This window comes from Aphis gossypii, chromosome X, assembly GCF_020184175.1.
Source record: "Aphis gossypii isolate Hap1 chromosome X, ASM2018417v2, whole genome shotgun sequence".
Lineage (NCBI taxonomy): Eukaryota > Metazoa > Arthropoda > Insecta > Hemiptera > Aphididae > Aphis > Aphis gossypii.
Genome location: NC_065533.1, coordinates 13,457,886 through 13,474,333, shown reverse-complemented (window position 1 = coordinate 13,474,333; position 16,448 = coordinate 13,457,886). Strand labels below are relative to the sequence as shown.

The 16,448-nt window shown below is 28.2% G+C and overlaps 1 protein-coding gene and 1 long non-coding RNA gene across 3 annotated transcripts; one reads left to right on the top strand and one right to left on the bottom strand.

The window, feature by feature from the left end:
• Positions 1-9,424: 9,424 nt before the first annotated feature.
• LOC126551773 (uncharacterized) lies at positions 9,425-11,070 on the top strand. The gene is made up of 2 exons (XR_007605659.1): positions 9,425-9,802; positions 10,317-11,070. It is a non-coding gene; the product is annotated as an uncharacterized LOC126551773 (long non-coding RNA).
• A 3,306-nt stretch (positions 11,071-14,376) lies between these two features.
• On the bottom strand, positions 14,377-16,005 carry LOC114123389 (uncharacterized). Of its 2 annotated transcripts, XM_050206149.1 has the most exons (3): positions 15,851-16,005; positions 15,022-15,111; positions 14,377-14,922 (listed from the first exon to the last, which is right to left on the bottom strand). In XM_050206149.1, the coding sequence occupies exons 2-3, from the start codon at positions 15,107-15,109 to the stop codon at positions 14,597-14,599; spliced, it is 414 nt and encodes a 137-aa protein (XP_050062106.1). In that variant the 5' UTR covers positions 15,110-15,111; positions 15,851-16,005; the 3' UTR covers positions 14,377-14,596. The 2 variants fall into 2 exon arrangements, with proteins under 2 accessions (XP_050062106.1, XP_027842136.1); XM_027986335.2 differs by lacking the exon at positions 15,851-16,005 and having other exon boundaries at positions 15,022-15,150.
• Positions 16,006-16,448: the final 443 nt, after the last annotated feature.

Below are 16,448 nucleotides of genomic sequence, written 5' to 3'. Positions count from 1 at the left end.
AATGGTTTTTTGTAATAAATACCTAAACTGAGTTGATGATGTTCATTAAATTTTTATAAAAGAATAATAATTATTCCAATTAAATATATTCATTTGTGAATTACTTTCTAATTTTTGTCATTATTGAATCAAAATAGATTCCTTATCAATTAGGTCATATAATGTAGCTTATCAAGTTATAGACCAAACAATGAAAACATAAACAATTTTTATAAATTATAATTACCTAACTATTTATAAATATACTAATAACATTTGTACATGTTTTATAGTGTAATCTACTGTGTATATTTTGCAATAACTAATAAGTAGTGCAGCTGGGATTTTAATGCTCTAAAAAATCTCAAAAAAATGCATTTAAATTAATTTATTATAGCTTAAAAATAGAAAAACAATTTAAAAATGATGTCTACTACAGTAGGTAGTGTATTTTTTTTTATTATTTAAATAGCATTGCACGTTGTTACTTGTTTAATTAAATGTTAGATAATTAGAGATAAATATAGATGATCATTTGAGAGGAAAGGCCTAGCTATGATAAAACTATTATGTATGATAACTTGTCGTGCTATATAAACTATTATTCGTACCGTTGGCAGTTTGTAAATAACAAGATTGTTCTTTGGTAACAACTAACAAGCATGAATATTCGATTGACTAAGGAATCGAAATCTACATTTAGAACAATGTATGTTTATTCCTTGTATAGTTATTACGCTCAAGAAAAAAAAATTCCGTGAAAAATAGGGACAAAATTTTTGTGGTAAGGACGGTATCGGTTGTGGTTAGTCGAAGAACGTCAGAACTGCTCCTGTGTCGCCGGGTATAGGCCCGAACGCACAATGAAGCAATGATGGTTTTTGTTGGTCATTAGATAGTTATTACTACTACTAACTCCCAGATAAGCATGTATTGAACGTTTAAATATTACACTGTTGAAACAGGTCCGCCGTACGGCTGAGTTGACGTCAACTACCACGAGCGTCCTCACATCTTATAGCTATTGATTCGGTTTTATATATACTATGAACATCGGTCCCCGTAATAACAGGTTAGAAGGCTATTAAACAACACGCTCTGGCGGTGGTGGGTGGTCGCCAATGGACAATATTCGCCACGTACCTAGAAAGCACTGCCATAAGCAAATACTGTGTATGGTTCACAATCTCAGTGCTTTCAGCAATTTATACCAGTATTTTTTTATTATTTTTATGATTTTTAGTATAGCCATGCTTATAGAATAAATAATGGAATCCAGGCAAATCAAGCGCCAATCGGCCTAAGAAAACAGTACAGAATGCGATTCTCACACTTATTTCACAATAACTACTTAGTACTATAATAATTAAAATGAAAATACGTTGATTTGTACACGTACGTATACGGAAATATTATATTATATAACTTGACAATAATTAACGACGGTGCGTTCATTCTGGCGAGTCGTGACATATAACAAAATAATAATAAGATTCACTTCAAATTTCAAAACTTGATGAGTGTGAGCGAGTACCTACTTGAAACTCTAAATGCTTCTATTATAAAATATTATGTACAAATAACTACTCCAAGGTATAAATTATTTGACAGCACAATATTAAACTGACCATTAGAAATCGTTATATAAACATTTAAAGAGCAGATGCTTACACTAGCTAATACCTGCAAGACGTTTCTTAGAATAGAGGCAGTTCCTAATATATACGATATACATATATGTACAGTATTTACCTGAAGTGTAGTTTCTATTATTCTCAGAGCAATTATTGATGTTACCTTTTTCCTATCCCATAATTTTTCTTTTTTTACCTGTGATTTTCAGCACAATTGGTATATTCTCAATTGCGCCGATCGATTCTTAAATATATTATTATATAAACGTGTATAATACTATTATACTGATGTTTGATATTATATTTTTTATTTGATATCTCACCACTTGTTCGACATATTTTTAATTGTTTCACAATATGATAAAGCTGATGATGCCAGATGAGTCCCTTTTATATCAAATATTTTAAATCTTTTACAGTCTTCGACTTTTAGATTATAGATTGTATAAATTGTGTGTAATGCAGCGGTTCTCAACCTATGGTACGTGGCAAGCTCATAGGTGGTACACGAAGAAAACCTCCCATTATAAAAAATATATACATATACATTATTATTAACTAAAAAAAAAAAAGCAAAAATATGGTCAGGTGGTACGTAAAATTTTCAAACTGTGTAGGTGGTACGCGAATACAAAAAGGTTGAGAACCGCTGGTGTAATGTATATATATTTGTTTATTGATGTACAAATAATTAAAAAAATAATATAGTTATAATAAATTAATATTTAATAAATATAATATAATTATTATAAAAATTAAAACTATCCAAGACAGTTTGTGTCAATGTCAAATGCTCCGGCGCAATTGATGTATATTACCTATGCAGGTAGTGTCATGAATCCGGCGCAATTAACGAACACCGGCAATTCCGATCTCCGTTTCTATAACGATTTCATAGATAATCTTTGCACGCCCAAATTGTTAATACCCTGCAGCACCTAAGTTTATAACCGTATAAGTGAAATACATTATATATAATATAAGAATATATATATATATATAAACATATATTATATTGTAAACTCGATAAAAATGTATGAATATTTTTAATATTTTGTAAATCTTCTAACTTTGAGTCTTAAACGCTATACACTGCTGTACACCAGGGGTTTCCAAAGTCGAAACTACGGCTCACAGGTCGTGCTATCCATATAATATACGTACCTACGCATATATACATTATACATATTAATGTTTAATATTCTTCTATTATAAAATATTATGTACAGATAATTACTTCAAGAAATAAATTATTTGGCAGTACAATGTTAAACTGACCATTTGAAATTGTAATAGAAACATATAAAGGCAGTCGCTTACACTAGCTGAACACCTGCAAGACGTTTCTTAGAATAGAGACAGTCCTTTTTATATAATATACATTATACATATATGTACAGCATTTACCTGCAGTGTAATCTCTATTTTGCACGAATGCATGTCGTAGGTACTCGGCCCGTAAGCAGCTCTTATCCGACATTCCAATGGACAATGACAGATGTATTTAAACATAATATGTGTACTACAAACACTATCGTTCGCACCTAATTTATATATATATATATAATATACGTATGCATATATACATTGTACATAATAATATTTAATATTCTTCTCAGTGGCGGTTTTGGATGTATTTTTTTAGTGAGGCGACTTTTGCATTGCTCCCCTTCCCTTCATAACAAAAATTAAACTAATATTGAAATCGGTTTCATTAGGCTCTGTGACAATAGTAATGGTTTATGATTATCTATATCTATATATTGTGTTGTTGTCTTGTTGATGAATGTGCCATTACGGCTGCGGACTGACCATAATAGGTACTATTCATATATTTTTAGTACTCAGAGACTATGAAAAATGAGCCTCACGATGATCATTGCGCTTGCTCAATTTTACTTATTTAATAGTCGCATGCATTCGCGTACTTACGCACGCGTGTGTGTGTAATTAATGTACACAACTACACAAGTAACAATTAACACAAGTAACAAAACATAATAATTATTTCTCACATTTCTTATCGGTTTATCACTATTTTTGGTAATAAACGCGGAATAATATTATACAAAAGTTAAATAAATGATAATTCATATTATTGAACTTCGTATAGAAGAATTTTTTTCAAATAAAACTATAAATACGTTAAAATTGTTAGCGAAATGTGTGTTATCGGTGAGCTAAGAATTATACTCTTAGAGTATTTTTTACTATTACATTTTAAATGAGTCACTGCCTCGCTTGCTTCACCCTCAAAACCGCCACTGATCCTACTATTATAAAATATTATGTACAGATAATTACTCAAAGGTATAAATTATTTGGCAGTCCAATGTTAAACTGACCATTTGAAATCGTAATAGAAACATAAAGGCAGTCGCTTACACTAGCTGAACACCTGCAAGACGTTTCTTAGAATAGAGACTGTCCCTTTTATACAATATACATTATACATATATATGTACAGCATTTACCTGCAGTGTAGTTTCTATTATTCTCAGAATTTAACATTAAACGAGCAAAAAATCGTAGCAACCTCTAACATTATTCTACAAAATTTCTTACAAAGTGTGGGTTAGGTTTGTCTGTCTCTATACATATATATTTATTTATTATATATTTATTTTATATAATTATTGAATCACTAGAAGACTAACTCTTGAAGATCTACGTGTTACATTTTTAAGTATTTTGACAAATATCAAGGTATTAAATTATAATTATTTTTTTACATTTTTAAAATTTTAAAATTTTTTATATTTTAAACAAATTGACAATATATATTAAATGGCACCATTGCACAGACAATCGTACGTAATCGTGTTGTTTTTGGGGTGTTTTGATAATCTATTGTTTGATCAAAATCGTACGGAATCGTGTTCCTAAAAAGGTAAAACGTACGGAATCGTGCTTTACCGGTTTTCTTAGGCCGACTGGCGCTTGATTTGTCTGGATTTCATTATTTATTATACAAGCATGGCTATACTAAAAATCATAAAAATAATAATAAAACAATACTGGTATAAATTGCTTGAAGCACTGAGGTTGTGAACCATACACAGTATTTGATAATGGCATTGTTTTCTAGGTACGTTGCTATGTATATAGAGAGACAGACCTAACCAGTGGCGAATTCTCCAGACATGTTCAGCATGCGCCACATGCTTAGAAATAAAAACGTTATTAATCAAAATACAAAAATTATTTTATTATCAATAATATATTACGTATTTTAAAAGAAATATAATGTGTTACATTAATCCATTTTTTTCTATTATACTTAGGTATCTGTGTTTATCTTTATTCTAACATTTAATGATAGAGCATGCGATGGATGTGTGCGCAAGCTATACGACCCTTGTTATCGCTGTAGAAAAACCTCTGAGACCCCCTCTACTAGCAGTCGCGTATTAATCACCCGAGGCATGCCCATTCTGTTGCGCTTCGTCAACATAATTTATAAGATTAACGTATACGAGTAAATGACAATTTTTTTTATTTTAGTTAAAAGAGTTAGTCATGTCTCAATTACAATTATTAAAGTATTATTTAAGTAAGTGCTATTGTATGTAATATATATTAAATTAAAGTCTTATTTATAAATTTATACAAATTTGTATACCTATTATTTATTAGTTATAAATTAAATAGAACTATAATACATTATGATAAATGAGCATGCCCATACATCAGAGTCAGCATTCCCCACTGGATCTAACCCACGCTTTGTAAGAAATTTTGTAGAATAATGTTAAAGGTTGCTATGTTTTTTAGATTCTGAACGAAGTGATGAATGTATTGATTTTACAATGGTGTGTGTTTTTTTTTTTTTTTTGTGTCTGTGTACAGCATAATTAGTCGAAATAATGCTCCAATTTCAAACAATGGGGGTGGTTTCCGATGTAAAAGTGAATACCCTTGGTGCATTATAGAGGTAAAAAGTTAACATTTTCCAACAGTTTTCAAAAAAATCGAGAAAAACCAAAAAAAAATGACGGAAAAACGGCAACTTTTACGCAAAACCAGTTTTCGACCAAATCGATTTTTTTTTATGGTTGTAATTCAAAAACTAATCACTGAAAATACTTGAAATTTTCACCAAATGTTAATGTCAGTGGTATCCGTATATAGTTAAATTTTCAAAAAATTTTGACTTTTTTTGAGTTATTTATAGACCACTGAAATTTTCGATTTTTTTGAGAAATTTTTTTTAAAGTGTCGATAAAAAATTTTTGGATGACCAAAAAGTTTTGAAAATTTAATACAAGGTTCCTTATGAGTTGTTTTTATTGTAGCTAAAAAAAATTAAAAATCGTTAGTCACAATTTTTTTTTATAAGAGTTTATAGTTCAAATTTTTACGAAATCTGTCGAAAACGCGAAAATTTACAAGTCATTTTGAAGTTGAAAAATCATAAAATTTTTTTCTTTTATAACTAAGTTTTGAAAATTTGGTACAAGGTTCTCCATACATTTTTCTTCAAATATCTGTAAAAAAAACTCTACCGGATTCAGACAAAAAATTTTTATGAGTGTTTGAAATTTAAATTTTTACAAAAACCGCGTTAAATAACAGTTTAGCCTCAAACGATTTTTGATATTTGTTATTATTCAAAAAGTATAAGTCGTAGATACTTGAAAATTTTACCAGTTATTAAGATTCGCGTTTTCTTTACGTGATTTAAATTTCAAAATATTTTGACTTTTTTTGAGCTATTTATAGACAACTGAAATTTTCAATTTTTTTGAAAAAATATTTTTGAAGTGTCGATAAAATTTTTTTGGCCCCATCAAAATACTTGAAAATTTAATACAAAGTTCCTCATATGTTATTCTTATAGTGATTAAAAAATTATAAGAATACATAGGCACAATTTTTTTTATTAGCATTTGAAGTTCAAATTTTGACGAAAATTCGTCAAAATTATGAATATTTGCGAAATATTTGAAGTTGAAAAATCATAAAATTTTTTGTGTTTATAACTAAGGATTAAAAATACAACACTAAGTTTTCCATAAGTTTACCTTCAAGTATCTATAGAGAAAACTCGAAGCATCATTATAGGAAAAATTTTAAGTGCGTTTGAATTTTAAATTTTAACGAAATAGTGTAACGATAACGATTTATCCTCAAACGATTTTAAATATTTGTTATTATTCAAAAAGTATAAGTCGTAGATACTTGAAAATTTTACCAGTTATTAAGATTCGCGTTTTCTTTACGTGATTTAATTTTCAAAATATTTTTTAATATAAGCTGGTTTTTTTAAACCACCTTTTTTACCAACCACTAGAAATTATATCCTAGGCTGACAAATCATCTTCGTTCAGAATCGTTTTTCGTATACAATGATAACTATCATTGGATTCAAATTTAACACTCCTATAATATATAATAATGATCCATACGGCACCTAATGTACAGCAGAGCGGTACTCACTTGCCCACTTTTTTTTTGTTCGTTTGGCGTTCAACTCTGAGAACAATAGAGACTACACTGCGGGTAAATGCTATACATGTATGTATATCATATAAAAGGGACTATCTCTATTCAAAGAAACGTCTAGCAGGTGTTTACTCGTTAGCATCTGCCTTTACATGCTTCTATAAGGATTTCTAATGGTCAGTTTGACATTGTACTGCCAAATAAATAATGCCTTACGGTATTTATCTGTATATATTATTTTTTAATAGATATTAGATTATAGATATTAAATATTAATATGTATCTATATACGTACGCATATATATGGATAATATATGGACCATATTTTTTGTCGTGAATTGTGATCTACTAAAAATATACTTCGCCTTTGAGGATTGACTTGAATGACTTCCATACAATTTTTTTTTTGTTTTGAATGACTAATTATTAAGAAACATATTATAGGGTGTGAGGTCCTAAAATCAAATTCTAATAAACATGATCGACTTTGAAATTGTCCGGGATCGACGTTAGACCGCCCCTAGCTGGTATTGTTTATACATAAATACATAATATATCTACTGTGTATATAAATATATAATAATTAATAACGGTAGGTATTGTATGACTTGAAACGATGAGAATGATGAGATCCAAGAAAAAAGTATTTGTACGTATACGGTAGGTACTTGAACAAAAATACAAAATTATTTGATAAAGTCGCATGTACGATCGTTGCCGTTTAAAACCATGGACAAAACGTTTAGCAGTGGTTTTTATACTGTTTAATTCGAAGGTCGTATAAAAAATATGTTAACATAAAACCAAAAACGTGTTCGTCGTGTTGTGTGCGTCAAAATACTAAATGTGATCTATATGCACAAAAACGTTTTCACTAATAGATTTTATTTAACATGATATATATAATTTAAGAAAACTTTTTTTTATTAATTGATAGGAGGTAATAATATAATAGTATACAATAGGTATACTTTCCGATAAAAAATATATTAGCATAGAATCAATTTAGGTACTGGTCTGTTATCGCCCCGCCAATTACGAACGCGGCGATTACCTATCGCTTTGTTTTATTAGTTTAGGTAATTTTACGGTACTTATCGGTTATCGCGACTACCTAACAAAAAATGTAACCGCCCAAAGAAATATTAAAAATTCAGAAAAAAGTCAAAAATGTGACTGCGCGTGTTTCGGCACTCGTCGCTACGCTCCGCACAAATCGAAAATATCCCTCGACTTGCTATGCAACGCCACCTTAAGTAGGTCACAGGGCAGTGGCGCAACCAGGAATTTTTCATGGGAGGGGTCCAGCAAAATAAACCATCTTAATTTTTATAAAAAATACATGTTTATATTAACAATATATTTTTTAATTAGTATTATTATTTTAAATATTAAATAAATGCTAAATGCTAATATAAACATTTCTCAAAGAAAAACCAAAGTGGCGTTTTATTTATTAATTTATAATATAATAATTAATAATACGAGCCAAGGGGAGGACCGGACCCGGAGTCCACCCCCCTGGTTGCGCCACTGTCACAGGGTAAATTATGTCGTAGTATATGGGCAGTGATTACCCTGTGAGCGTAGCGACGAGTGCCGAAACACGCGCAGTCATATTTTTTGTTAGGTAGTCGCGATAACCGATAAGTATCGTAAAATTACCTAAATTAATAAATTAAAACGATAGGTAATTGTTGTAGGTATAAATAAAATAATATGTTCGAAATCGCCGCATTCGTAATTGGCGGGGTGATAACAGACCAGTGCCTCAATTTATGTAATCATTGCATTTGTAAATTTTCTTGTAAGCTTTCACTTAATAATAATTTTATTATTTATGTGCAGTAATTTTTCAGTAGTATTGTTCAAATGAGCAAAATAAAAACTTTCTTTGATATTATATAATATCATAATACATTTTTGTGTTTTTGATCTAATTTTTGTTCAAAAAATTATTATATAGGTATCTAATTTAAACAGAGCTGCGAAATTACTAACAAATATTAAATATCAATAAACTCTAAATGGTATAAATTGTCAAGTATATCGTGGTGTTGGATTTAGAATTCTCAGATATGTACTCCGATGAGTCCGGTCTCCGATGCGGTAACTGAATAGTGAATAGTCAATAAAATAGCAATCACTATAAATATTGTTATTACCCACTTATTTCTCAGCATACGATGAACCATTATAAATATTCAATATGTTTACAAGTGAATGTCATTAATCTTTATCTGTTAATCTTTACTATAGCTATAAAAACGCGGAAGTGGAAATTATATTTTAAGGCATTCAAAGTGTTAGTAAAATGTAAATAATTCTCTGTTATTCGTATTTTGTAATCAATATTCAATAGACAATAGCACGGTCTTAGAAGATAAGGTCGGACAACTGATTCATTATCAGCATTCCGCTTAGTGAGGCAAATTCATTTCCAAATGTTGCCACTTTACAATTGAGCGCTACCTTACAGACGTTATTTGAGGTTATGGCGTTATACTAGTTTAATGCCCGGTGCGGAGGTGTGCCCGTAGACAAGTATACAAGTGCCCCGGTTGCATGAAAGCTTATAAAAAATAAAAATCATTCGTCGTTAAATAGTAAATACTTAAATATTATGTAACAATTAATTAGCTCATCGTGATCGCACATTAGTCATTAGTGATTTTAAATATTTGTTAAATCAGTATTCATTTTTAAAATTAAAATAACCATGAAAGCATGAACCCAATTCCCAAGTAAGTATATTATATATTTAATATTATAGTTCAATTACAGTCCATGAAAAATGAAATTAACCCCGAGTGCCATTTAAATATTATAAATTTAATTTTAATAATTAAAGGTTGTTATTACTTTATGTAAAATACTGAAATCAAAATAATTCATAAATCATAATTCGTAACCAACATTACAACCATTACTAAAATAGATCTATGATATAGGTATTGTAATAACAATTTACATATTCCCTATTATTCTAATTTAATAGGTATTTTATATTTTTATCAAGTGAATTATCAAAATATTCATTTAAAGAGTGTGTACCAAGTTATGTATTTTTGTATTTTACATATACTTATTAAGTTTTAGAGAATTTGGCAATTTTTTTTTTATTTCTATTATCTTTCTTTTTTTTCTTATTTTCTTGTTGTGAAAATTGCCTCATTCTCATTCTAATATAATACATTACAGTAAATGAAATTACGTCCCCCCCATGACTTGAACATGGAAAATTTATTTTATTTTCAGACATCAAATCTGTGACGATGAGTTCAAATACGTGTGTGGATGAAGAATGAAAATGCATATTTCATATAAAGAAATAAGTATTATTATAATATATTATTAAAATGGTTTATATAAATCCAAAATTCAATGTCAATACAAAATTGTTACTTTTTTATGTGCTGTATATTTTGCTAAACCAGAGCAAAATTTCAGCTAGGTCCTAGGCGTTTTGGTCTATTATAATACACTATACAATTTCTATTGGTACTTACTGAAAAAATAACATTTCCTAAATTGTCAACAATATCCTTTGATCTAATTATTAAGTCATCCCGAAAATGTTTTTCACAAATAACCTCGTTAGGGCTAAAATGATCTATCCCTAAAGACTGCAGCCATTTTTCCTTCAAATATTTATCTTTGGGGATATTAAAAACTGAGAGTTTCTCTGATTTGTTACAATGAAAATAACAAATTTTATTTGGCATTTTCAGAATACAACAAACTACTATGAAAGAAATAACAAACAAAAATCGAATATCTATAGAATAGGTTTATAGTTGCCACAATGCCACTAGAGACTAGAGTACTAGACAACGTTTAAACGTTAGTCGTTTTTCATGTTTGGATCAGCCCATGGCTTAAAGTATTTAAGCCATGGATCAACTTGAATTACGATTATCGATTATTAATATAAATCGATACAACGCAAACAAAACAATACTATTATTAATTAATAGTATTAGATATAATAAAGTATAAACCAATCTCAATAGTTTGATGTTTGAATTCATTTTTGGCGGGCTGTTCGCTGTTAACCACGGTTAGGACCGTGGTGTTATACTAATCCTCAACTTCCTAACCTCAAAATACGTCTACCCGGCAGCGCTTTTGCGGCAACTTGGGAAACGTTTTTGCCTCATTAAGAGGAAATACTGTAATAGGCGGGAGGGTAGGAAGTTGGCCGACCTTATCTTCTAAGACCGTGGACAATAGAGAACATGAAACCGTTTACTGTTAAGAAGACGTGATACCCGCATGTGTTGTCTCTGGGTGCATTCGTCTTGGTCGATTTGTACGCTTTAAGCGCTCACGAGCGCTCGCGGTACGTTCGACTTGGCCCATATCAGCGCTCACACTACAATCGTGACGTCACAAGATCTGAGCCCTACGTCATCGATCTGCGCTCACAAACGCTCAAACGAAATAGGTAGTGCAGCCAAAGCGTTCACGCTGTGGCGCGTTGACGAACGGAACAAAGCGCTTACGGTTATTATAGTAATAACTACTAATGATACTAATGATAGTAACATTGAAAATTTGAAAATCGTTTCATCAAAACACAAAAATCGAATTACGATTATACCAAATCTTACTATCCTAGTTTAAGACGTTTAAGTTAATTAATAATAGGTAATTACTCATAACTTATAATTGAAATTGAAAAGTTCTATATTATTTACGAACTATGATGCAAGTGACGCTTATGGACGGTGATGATGATGGGTCAGCTTATATCTTAGATGTGACACCCGAAGAGGCGAACCGCTTAAAGACAGGTACCTATATAATATGTAGTTAAAGAATTGATTAAATATACAATAGTATATTATATTATATTTATAGTATATAAATGGTTTAAGTTGGTAAATGGACATGGTAAGTACCAACATTTTTTTGGGTCTTATATACTCGACATGACTTGTTACTTTTAACTTTTTTTGAAAACAATGGGAGATTGCTATTTCGATAATTATCTGTAATATATTTTTTCCTGTAACGTTTCTTAGTTCAATACATTGCTATTTTTTAAAAGATAAAATACAATTTTTCTGTTCAGATAATTTAATTAATTCATCAACTATTTGAACTTTTGTTATTTCATCATATGTTATTGTTGAAACTAGAACCTTTAATTTATAAATATTAATTTTACCAGGTTTTTCTTTAATATCCTGTGTAGTTGTCGTAGTTTCAGTGTTTTTTGTTAGAAACAGTGCATCATCATCAACATTTCTTGTAAAAGTTATCTCAAGTCTAGCATTGTAAACAGGAAATTTCCTCGACTCTAAACCTTAGCTAAGCTAAATAAAGGAATGATAAGCGCGCCTCTTCCAACACATTCATAGTTAGATTGAAATCTGAATTTTCTGTGGGCCTGTTAATATCTTTATTTGAAATACCTTCATTTGTTGAACTTATTGTAAAAAATATGATAAAATAAAAACTTAGTTTCATAACAATAAGCTTAAAAAAAAATTTAATCTATGACAAAAATGGTAATGATATTTTAAATATCGATAAATGTAGAAAAATTTTTATTTTTTTTTATTTTTCATGTAATAAATGAATAATAAATAAATTCAAAAATAATTAGAATAAACAATTTTAAAAAAATATTAAATTTGAATATCTACCAACAATAAAACATAATAATTGTTTTGGAATTATATTATGATTATGATTTTAAAAATCACATGGTTGGAAAAAATATGATAGATTTTGAAATTGATAATATAATTTTAATTTTTAAATGGTATAAAATATAAAGGAACTGTTGGTTTTTTGAAATTATTGACTCATTTAGATTTTACCAAATCAGAATTGTATACAGATGATGATTTTAAAATGTATAAACAAATATTAATTAATTAGAGAACTTAAATTATAAAAGTTTCAGAATTTATTAATGATCTTATTTATTAATGGTTTATCATACATTAAAAAGTAAAAAATTATGTTACTTATAAATAAAATAAAACTGAAGAAATTTGAAGTTTTACTGTAGTATATTTGTGATAATAATAGATAATAGGTATATTTTTTGATTACTAATTAATTATTTAGAAATATAGCATATTATATCCAAAAAAAATTTTTAGTAATACTTTCTGAAAATATGGCTTAAACAAATTAATGGGTGATTGAGTAGCCTTATATAAACTCCCTACCAAAAATGTTTGGCTCGTTATCAAACCCTCCCCCCACATAAAAATTATCTGACCCCGCCACTTTAAGTAAGTTTGATGAACATTAATATTACTTTTCTATGAGTTTTATCTTAATAATGTTTTCTTAAATGGTTAAGCTTGTTTTGATAGGTTGAATTTAAAATAAATATACAAGTCAATACAAACTATGTATTACAATAATTATTATTTTGGCTTATAAAAGGAACGCTATGTAATATAACTATTTGTGTGTTTAGACATGGGGTTTTCAAATAAAATGCTGAATAAAGCTAAATATATAAGATTCATGGAGGAGATAAGTGCTGAAGAATCATTTGCACCAAATGAAAGTGTGTCAGTTGGTCAAAATAAAACTTTGCCAATGGAACAAAATATAAACATTGAAACCGACAATAATGTTTTTAAGTGGCCTCATGAGGCAATACTTCTTCTTATTGAGGAGTACAGGAAAAGAACTGATGATTTTTATTCGGGTCATATATCTCAAAAAAAAAAATTGGCAAAATATAGCTATGTCTTATACACGCGTAACATAGTTAAAAAATGTTTTACGCAGGACGTTACTCCCTCGATATTTATATCAAAATTATCAAAATTTTAAATCACATTGAGAAGAACTTTACCTGTGATATAGTGTTTTTATTTTTTTTTAATAGTAGTAACCAATAATTTTTAATAATTAAATAAAAAAAACCTAAAGTTCTCAAACTTATAACTTTTTCAACCTAATGTTGGTTTTTATTTAAAATAATAATATTTCCCGTAGTTATTATAACAGTTATCATATGTTATATATGATCATATGTTTGCATATTTCTTATGAGATGCTTAAAAAATAGTAGAGTAAAAGTAAATTTGTGAATTATCAATAAAGTAAAAACAAGAAACTCAAAAACTTAAATCGCTAAAGAGTTATTTTGTATGATTGGAGAGCAATTTTAAAGAACATTTGAAATGTTGTAGATTTAAAATTTGTTTTAACTCTTTTATTACTACTTTAAACTAACTTTCTTAAATGTATACATATAAATATATAATATTTTACAGTAAATTGTAAGTATTTCAAATTTACTGCTTGAATAATAGAAATAAATAAAAAAATTATTCAATTTTATATTAAATATAATTTATAGTTTATTGTTATATAAATCATAAACAATCACAACAATATATTTATATATTTACATACACAAATTACAATGTATTTTAATACAGGATTTAATTTTAAATTTTCCTAAAGACCAGTATCACTTTCTTAATACCTTAAGTACAAGACATATTAAAAATATTTGAAATATATCTATAGTACTTAATTTGAAATGGCATTTTTTATGAATGATGCTCATGATGATCAGAATGAGAGTTACCTCCAAAAAAATTAGATACTGCATCCACTGCTTTAAAAATTAATTTAAACCAAGAACTTTTCATAACGGGCATAGAAGATTCATTTTCTATGTTGATACTATAATCTGTATCTTTAAAAGAAGACGCGAGTGTATTTTCAGGTGTAATTTTTGAATTGGCTGTGATCACTGTAGAGATTTGTATGGCTTTGGAGGTAACCTTTGAATGGGTTGTAGTTGGAAATGATGTTGTAGTCTTTGAAGTATCATTTGATTCTGAAGTAGTCATCGAAGCAGCTTGTGTAAAATCTGTAATATATTTAGAGTTAATTGTGGTAGATCAAGATGTGGGTAAAGTTCTTGTATTATATTTTAGTTTTAATAGAAGCATTTGAGGGATCTATGTACCTTTGGTAAAATCCTTCAAGTTAAGTATTGCTGCCTGATTGAATATAACCATTATTGATAACACAACCCATACTTGCACTGGAAACATTTCTTATAAACAAAATTAATACATAATATTAACAAAATAAATAATAAAATAAATATTGTTGTTCTTAACCACGTAACAAGATTTTTAGAAATTTTATATTTAGTTTATCATTCATTTTTCTTAGAGTTTTTTTTTAACCTTTTTTTCTTGCTAAATTATTTAAATATTTATACCAAAATGATTTATTTCATTCAACTGTTTTTTTTTTTAAATTACCTATCTTTAAGGATTTATAAATTGTATCTTATACTTTTAATTTCATAATCGAAACTCTAAAGCAAAATATTTTTTTATAAAAATGTCAATGTATGTTCGTATGATATGTTTTTTTTTTATTTATAAATATATTTTAAAATAATTAAATTTTAATTATCATTATATTTTTTCATTGGGATACTAGGTGAAGATTAGGTTTCATAGAAACTATATGAAATAACTGGAGATGCTTATTAGATATTACTAATACTAAACAATAAGACAATAATAAAAAAAAACATATGGTATATGTAATTTACATAATAATAATAGACGTTTCTGTTTACATTCAAATCCATGTACAACAAAATTCACATTCATATAATTTTTATGATATACTAAAATAAATTTTCAAGTTTTGGATTAAGGCATCTTTAAAGTATAGGTGATTCTAAATATTCAACTAATACAATAGTAATGATTTTATTTATTTTTTCCATTTAAAAAATATTGTAATGTTAATTCTACTTATCTATATCTATATACCATTATAAAGCTGAAGAGGCTTTTTGGGATTTTTGTGATGATTTCTGCAGGAACTGCTGGTTCGATTTGAAAAATTCTGTTTGTGTTGGATTGTCCATTTGTCGAGGAAGACTTTAGGCTATTTATTTTAATATTACGCAGCGACCAATAGGAGCAAAGCATCAGTGAAAAATGTTACGAAAATTGAGGGAAATAAATAATAATACCATGGTTACCGAAAATAAAACAATAATAATCGATAGTAACCCATAATTACCATTTATTTACAATTTCGTAAATAAATACTTACTTAAAAAAAAAAAAAAAATAATTTTTATTTACTTATTAAATTGACACGGATGAAATCGCGGGCAACAGCTAGTGTAATAACAATTGTTTGGTGTAAATATATTTTGAGGTGTTAATTAGTTTTTTTATAACTAAAATAATGATAATAATTTTATTTAATATAAATAAATTTGTTGGTATTTAAAATTTAAAAAAAACGGGTAAGTGGGTACCGCTCTGCTGTACATTAGATGCCGTGTGGATCACTATTAGGTATATATTATAGGAGTGTTAAATTTTAATCCAATGGTAGGTATCACTGTACGAAAAA